Below are 6,873 nucleotides of genomic sequence, written 5' to 3'. Positions count from 1 at the left end.
CAGGTTTAATGAAGAGGGGCTGGGTCCCACTCCACGGGGCTCTGCGTCTCCCCTGGCCTCGGGGAGCTGCAAAATGTTGGCAGCTGCCTTGTCAGCAAACCAGGCTTCCCCAGCGTGCCCCAGCACAGCCGTCTTCTCCCTTTGAAGCTTTGTTTTGGCTATTTACAGGGCTAGCATTTTTAATTTGTTTATTTATTTAAAAAATTAAAGGCAAGCTGAAGTCTTGCTCAGTACCGTGCCTGCGGGCCATCTAAAAGGTATTTGTACCCCCTGGGGCTGGCGGGGAGACCCAGCGCTTGGCTGCCCCCTTCACCCACCAGAAACCCACGGCTGGCTCCTTATTTTGGGAGGATTTAGTATTTCCCTGTGCAGAGGAAAATTCTGTTGGGGGAAACCCCCAGTGCCTGGCGCTGCTTTAGGACTCAAACCCAAACTGTCCTTGCAGTGACCTGCGCTGCTTTAGTGGGCAGCAACCCCCCTTCCCAGCGATGCGGGATGGGTGCTGGGTGTTTTCCTCATCTTTGGTGCCTTAAAACAGCTCCCCCAGTCTCCCGTGGGCCCCTTCCCAAAGTGCATGGGAATCCCAAAGGGGTGTAAAAGGATAATAAATAAGGTGCTGGCCCATTTTTTTTTAATTATTATTTTATTTTCTCCCAGTGCGCTACATTTAGAAATATAGGAATTATTTTTGTTTTGGAGATGCTGAAATAAATATATTTTATTGTAAGAGATGATCTAGTTTGGAAATGCTCCATGTTGTAAATAAAACTGAGGGGAAAAAAAAAAATCCGTTAAGCAAACCTGTGTTATTTATCACTTTGAATCTTTGTGTGAGTTTTTTTGGTTGGGTTTGTTGTTGGTTTTTTTTTTTTGTAAATTGATTTATTTTGGGTTCATTCTGTGGAACTCAAATAACATAAATTGGTGTCGTCACCTCGTGGGTCCTGACCGTGAAGTGTTGCTGTTGACTGACGGGTTCCACCCGCCACAGCCGTGACTGTCTGATTTCTCTCTTGTCACCATTGACCATAATTGGAAAATAAAACAATAAAAGTCTTTGTTTGTCTCGCTGTGCCGCTCCGGTGTCTTTTGAAGGGTGGAGTCGGAGGCATTTTTGGAGCTTTTGAAGGGGGTTTTGGAGGTGCTGCTGTGGGGTCATTCATCTCCCTGGGGTCTGGGTCAGGAACTCCGCTCGGGGGAGAGGAGGTTTGGGGAAGAAAACGTGGTTTCAGGCAGAGGGCGGCATCCCGGACCCTCCCGGCTGCAGGTGCCCAGAGCTGGGGCTGTGTCCCGGGTGAAATGTCGCCAGCAGCCGCACGGCCGGCGCTGCCCTGTCACAGGGACCCCCGGCGGCGGGAGCGAAGGGCTGAGGGGGGACGGGCGCGGGACCGGGCTCCTCTGAGGGCAATGGCGCATCCCGACGGTTTTCCCGCCTGGGCCGGCAAGGCCGAGCAACCGACACCCGGGGCCGGGGGGTTCCCGCGGGGAGGGAGGGCCCTTGTGACAACCACCCCTCGCACGAGGGTCCTGCACAGCCACCCCCGTCCCCCGGGTCCCCGCACACCCGCCGCCATAACACGGCGGTCCCCGCTCGGCCCCGCCTGGCGGGAGGCGCCGTGCGCATGCGCGCCCCGAGGCGGGACTACAACTCCCGGCGTGCCCCGCGCGGGCGGCCAGTGGAGCCGCGCGCTGATTGGCCGCGGCGAATATTTGAAAAGGGCGGGAACCGCCCCCAGGCGGTGGCCGCGGAGCAGCGTGAGGGTGAGTGCTGGGGGCTGTGGGCTCTGAGGGGATCGGGGAGTGGGATTGGGGGGGCTGTGGGCACTGAGGGGATCGGGAAGTGGGGCTGGAGGGGCTGTGAACCTTGAGGGGATTGGGGGGGGGCTGTGGGCTCTGAGGGGATCGGGGAGTCGGGCCAGGGGGGGGCCTGCGAACCTTGAGGGGATCGGGGAGTGGAGCTGGGGGGGCTGTGAGCCTTGCGTGGATTGGGGAGTGGGGCTGGGGGGGGCTGTGAGCCTTGAGGGGATCGGGGAGTGGGATTGGGGGGGCTGTGGCCTCTGAGGGGATCGGGGAGTGGAGCTGGGGGGGCTGTGAGCCTTGCGGGGATTGGGGAGTGGGGCTGGGGGGGGGCTGTGAGCCCTGAGGGGATCGGGGAGTGGGATTGGGGGCGCTGTGGTCTCTGAGGGAATCGGGGTGTGGGGCTGGGGGCCGCTGTGAGCCTTGAGGGGATTGGGGAGTCGGGTTGGGGGGGTGCTGTGAGCCTTGAGGTGATTGGGGAGTGTGGCTGGGGGGGCTGCGAACCTTGAGAGAATCGAGGTGTGGGGCTGGGGGGAGCTGTGAGCCCTGAGGGGATCGGGGAGTGGGCCCGGGGGGGGCTGTGAGCCCTGAGGGGATCGGGGAGTGGGCCCGGGGGGGGCTGTGAGCCCTGAGGGGATCGGGGAGTGGGCCCGGGGGGGGCTGTGAGCCTTGAGGGGATCGGGGAGGGGGGCTGGGGGGGGCTGTGAGCCCTGAGGGGAGTGGGGCTGGGGGGAGCTGTGAGCCTTGCGGGGATTGGGGAGTGGGGCTGGGGGGGGCTGTGAGCCTTGAGGGGATCGAGGAATGGGGCTGGGGGGCGCTGTGAGCCTTGAGGGGATCGGGGAGTGGGGTTGGGGGCGCTGTGAGCCTTGAGGGGATGGGGGAGTGGGATTGGGGGGGCTGTGAGCCTTGAGGGGATCAGGGAGTGGGGCTGGGGGGGGCTGTGAGCCCTGAGGGGATCGGGGAGTGGGACTGGGGGGGCTGTGGCCTCTGAGGGGATCGGGGAGTGGGGCTGGGGGGGCTGTGAGCCTTGTGGGGATCGAGGAGTGGGATTGGGGGGGCTGTGGTCTCTGAGGGAATCGGGGTGTGGGGCTGGGGGCCACTGTGAGCCTTGAGGGGACTGGGGAGTTGGGTTGGGGGGGTGCTGTGAGCCCTGAGGGGATTGGGGAGTGGGGCTGGGGGGGGCTGTGAGCCCTGAGGGGATTGGGGAGTGGGGCGGGGGGGGGCTGCGAACCTTGAGGGAATCGAGGTGTGGGGCTGGGGGGAGCTGTGAGCCTTGAGGGAATCGGGGAGTGGGCCTGGGGGTTGCTGTGAGCCCTGAGGGGATCGGGGAGTGGGCCCGGGGGGGGGGGCTGTGAGCCTTGAGGGGATCAGGGAGTGGGATTGGGGGGGGCTCTGGTCCCTCTCGGGGTTGGGGAGTGGATCTTCGGGTCCTGGGTGCACTGGGGAGTGGGGCTGGGGGTTCCCAGGGAGCTGGAGAATGGGGGGGGGGGCACGCTGTGAGCATTGAGGGGGAGCCTGGGGAGTGGCTCTGGGAGTTTCCTGTGAGCTGTGGGGGGGGGTCTCACACCTTTCCCTTCCTGCCCCAGTCGCCAGCCTGGTGTCACACCTGAAGCTCCTCTGAGGAGCTGATTTTGCTGCTGCGATGCAGAGCTGGGAGGGCACAGAGGAGCTGCTGGCCGAGCTGGGGGTGAGCCGGGGACCGGGGGGGAGCTCTGCTGGGGGGGGGAATCCCTCCCCCGGGGCGCCCTGACACCCTCCCCTCCCCAGGAACGCCTCTCGTGCTCCCTGGAAGATGCCTCCGACAGCAGCCAGGCCTCCCGCCTGCGGAAGAGCCAGGTCTGTGACCAAGTCCTGCGGATTTGCATCGAGCAGATGGCCCAGCCCGGGGGCTGCCCGCCCCAGGTCACCAGCCTGGTGGCCGTAGCCGAGGCAGCATGCCAGGGCTACCTGAGAGCCGTGCCACAGCCTGCTCCCTTCTGTCTGGAGAAGATCCGCTACCACCTGCTGAGGACCACGGCCGGCCAGGGCAGCGGCGATGCCTGCTGGAGCAGCAGGTACCAGAGCTTGGGTTGAGCTCCCCTGCGACCCCTTCCCTCCCTGCCAGACCTCCCTGGGTGTAGCTGGGGCCCTGCAGCTGAAACTGCAGCTCGGTGACCTGGCCCAGGGCACCGGCCGTGCCCAGGCTGTCCCCCAGCGCTGCACAGGGCTCTGCCCAGGAGACAGCTCTCCAGGGCTGGCAAGGGAGCATTGAGGGGGTTGGGACAGGGGGATGCTCCGGGATGTGCTGGGGAAGGCCGGGGGAGCTGTCCCCGGGCGCCCTGGGGAGGGGGGGGGGCAGGCAGTGGGGTGGGGATGGGGGATGTCCTGGGGGTATTGGGGTGGGGGCTGGGGGATGCACTGGGGACACTGGGGAGGGGGCCGGGGATGAGCCCAGCAGATGCTGGAGGAAGCAGCGAGGATGCACTGGGGGGGCACTGGGAGGGTCTGGGTGGTTCCTCCCCCGTGCACCTTGGAATGTCCCCTGGTCCCTGTCCCAGTGTGTCCCTGTGCTGTCATCGTTCCTGGGTGCTGGCCCTGCCTGGCCCCTGGCCCTGCAGCGGTGATGAGCTTCAGGCCACTGCTGGGGACCCTCCTGGTCACCCTCCCCCTGTGCTGGCTGCCACCAGGGACAGGGACATCTCCCCCATGCACAGGGGGGTGCAGGTCCACAGGCCACCCCCCTCAGGGGACACAGGCAGTCCCCAGCCCTGTCCCCGTGTGGCCGTGGGTCGCTTCTGCCACTGCCTGGCCAGGGGCCAGGAGGCCACAGCTCACACCAGGGGGGACCTGGCAGCCTGGGGACCCCCGGGAAGGGTGGCAGGGGTGGGGGATCACCCCCTCAGGGCCTGCAGCACCCCAGAGACCCTACAACAAGGTGTAGCATCAACTGTTTTATTACTGGTGCGGTGTCTGTGGGTGTGTCCCCATCATCCCCATCCTGCTCCCCCGGCCGGTCAGGGTCCTGCCTGCCCCTGGGGATGTAACATGGTTGTTTCCAACGTCTCATCCCAGGTATCAAATCCAGAAGGAGCTGGCCTGCAAGAAACATTTCACACAGCAACCCGTGAGGACAGGAACTGATGCCACCAAGCGCACCAGCACAAGGCACAGGGGGGCCGGGGAACCAAAGCTCAGCGTAAGCACGAGAGGTTGTGCTGGCTGATGAGTTTTGGGAGGCAAACCTGAGAGCTGCAGAGCAACAGCTCCAAGCAAAGGCTCCTGATGGTGCTTCCAGCCCCGAGCCCCCAGCAAGCGTTACCTCTTCCCCTTCGGCTTCATTCTTGGCACCGTCCAAGAACTTCCCTTCTGGCATAAGGTCATCCAGAAAGCTGAGCTCCCGCTTCGAGAAGCAGAAATCCATCACTTTCCGGACAAAAACGAGAGCCAAAACCTTCACGAGGAAGAGGGAAGATGCGGTGAGGCCAGAGATGAGGCTACATCTCCCTCCAGCGCTGCAAACATCCCGCTGCCAAGCGGCACTGGCTCTTACCATCATGGGGAAGATGATGGCGGCACAGGACACCTTGATGGCCCAGAGCAGGACGAGGCAGATCAGCTGGATCACGGTGAATAAATGCACCTTTCGCAAGGGGACGTGCCGCAGGTAGATGAAATCCGGCTGGTGTTTTGCCGGCATCCAAAACAGCTTCAGGCGGTCAAAGAACTGCAAAATAAAAGTGAGAAGTGGCCACCTTGGGACTGCGGGAAGTTTCTGGCCCTGTTGAGATGTGGGGGCAGTTTTCAGGACCTCGCGTGCCATGAGAAATCCTGGATCCCACTATGTTCCTCCTGGGAGCAGCACCCACTTCCCCTTCACTCCATCTATAAACCAGCTTCCCATGAGGGCTGCCCACCAAATTGCCATTATTCCACGCTGGTCTATTAACAGCCTTTTGTGGCCCACGGAATCCCCCCCAGCAAGGATTTCCACCAGTGGGAGAAACTGCCTTCCCTTTGCACTGAATTCCCCCATTTTCACGGAGGTGAAATACCAGGGAGCCGACACGCCGCACAAGAGTCCGTACCTGAATTCCTCTGAGCGACGACACACCCATGTAGAGAAAGACGCCATAAAGCACCGGCATTGGTATAAACTGAAAACAAAGAATGCAGTCATTTGGGGGTTTAAATTGCATTTTCAGTATTACCCCTCTCTTCTACAGGCACTGCCTAAAATTGCCTAAAGCTTTCCACTTTCCACAGGGTTAGAGGTGTGTCGGATTCTCCCCATCGGATCACAAAGATCATCAAGCCCGTGACCCTCTGCTCTCGTATCCCCAGAAACTTGGGTTGTTCTCCCGGAGCTGAGCACTCGGACTCTACTTTGAGGCTGTTCACGTGGGTGATGGACAGGACGGTCGCAGCCACAAACCAGGGCAGCCCCATCACGGAGCAGACCCCGAGCATCACGGCCACGATGAAAAGGTCCAGGTGGTACCCGCATCCTTTCTGCAGGGAGCAAAACAAGAGATACAGCATCCCGCGGCACAAGAGCCAGGACAACATCGCAAGTCAGGCTCAAACCCTACTTGAGCACAAGCCAACTGCTTGAAAGTTTAAAACAAGAATTGGAAACCACTAAGGATGTAGCCAGCCTCTGCGCAAGCACCTTGCAGCCAGATCTGGCAGGAGTTCAGACAAAGTGGGTTTGGAGAGACTGGTTTTTTCATTCATAAAGAAATTTCCGCCACTTGCAAGTACGATGTGACTCTGAGTTACCCCCAGCAGCGCATCAAAGCAATTCCTTCCCCCAGCCGCTGCCGACATTTTAAAACAAAAACGCGCTTCTATATTGCTCTAAGATTTCTTTGGGGCTCCTAAAGATTGCTCATCTGAACTCCCCTGTCATCCTCTCCCTGCGTCATCATGAATTCAGGAGAGCATCCTGCCCCGCAGCCTGACGTTGTCCCAAAGCAAGGCCTTCACAAAGCATTTGGAATAGGAGCTTCTCCCATCCCTGCAGCCCAGAGTGGGCTGGGGGTGGGGTCATCTCTTGCAGCCCCTTACCTTCAGCCTGTGCTCCTTCCTGTTCACAAT

At 61.2% G+C, this 6,873-nt stretch overlaps 2 protein-coding genes across 2 annotated transcripts; one reads left to right on the top strand and one right to left on the bottom strand.

Annotated features, from left to right (window-relative positions):
- Positions 1-3,385: 3,385 nt before the first annotated feature.
- Positions 3,386-5,104, top strand: LOC141936619 (separin-like). The gene is made up of 3 exons (XM_074853745.1): positions 3,386-3,484; positions 3,565-3,851; positions 4,849-5,104. The coding sequence occupies exons 1-3, from the start codon at positions 3,440-3,442 to the stop codon at positions 4,997-4,999; spliced, it is 483 nt and encodes a 160-aa protein (XP_074709846.1). The 5' UTR covers positions 3,386-3,439; the 3' UTR covers positions 5,000-5,104.
- On the bottom strand, positions 4,768-6,873 carry LOC141936618 (electroneutral sodium bicarbonate exchanger 1-like). The gene is made up of 4 exons (XM_074853744.1): positions 6,844-6,873; positions 5,862-6,285; positions 5,096-5,500; positions 4,768-4,872 (listed from the first exon to the last, which is right to left on the bottom strand). Exons 2-4 carry the CDS (start codon positions 5,970-5,972, stop codon positions 4,852-4,854), a joined length of 537 nt encoding a protein of 178 aa, XP_074709845.1. The 5' UTR covers positions 5,973-6,285; positions 6,844-6,873; the 3' UTR covers positions 4,768-4,851.

Source organism: Strix uralensis, chromosome 33 (assembly GCF_047716275.1).
Source record: "Strix uralensis isolate ZFMK-TIS-50842 chromosome 33, bStrUra1, whole genome shotgun sequence".
NCBI classification, from domain to species: Eukaryota; Metazoa; Chordata; class Aves; order Strigiformes; family Strigidae; genus Strix; species Strix uralensis.
This window is presented reverse-complemented; position numbering and strand designations above follow the sequence as displayed.

What these genes read in the sequence shown, in the direction of transcription:
- LOC141936619 (XM_074853745.1), top strand. Translation starts at nt 3,440, where the DNA reads ATGCAGAGCTGGGAGGGCACAGAGGAGCTGCTGGCCGAGCTGGGG. An exon ending in AGCTGCTGGCCGAGCTGGGG is followed by an intron (nt 3,485 to 3,564) that starts GTGAGCCGGGGA and finishes TCCCCTCCCCAG; the next exon opens with GAACGCCTCTCGTGCTCCCT. An exon ending in GATGCCTGCTGGAGCAGCAG is followed by an intron (nt 3,852 to 4,848) that starts GTACCAGAGCTT and finishes GTCTCATCCCAG; the next exon opens with GTATCAAATCCAGAAGGAGC.
- LOC141936618 (XM_074853744.1), bottom strand. Translation starts at nt 5,972, where the DNA reads ATGCAATTTAAACCCCCAAATGACTGCATTCTTTGTTTTCAGTTTATA. An exon ending in CGTCGCTCAGAGGAATTCAG is followed by an intron (nt 5,501 to 5,861) that starts GTACGGACTCTT and finishes TTTATTTTGCAG; the next exon opens with TTCTTTGACCGCCTGAAGCT. An exon ending in ATGAAGCCGAAGGGGAAGAG is followed by an intron (nt 4,873 to 5,095) that starts GTAACGCTTGCT and finishes TGTTTCTTGCAG; the next exon opens with GCCAGCTCCTTCTGGATTTG.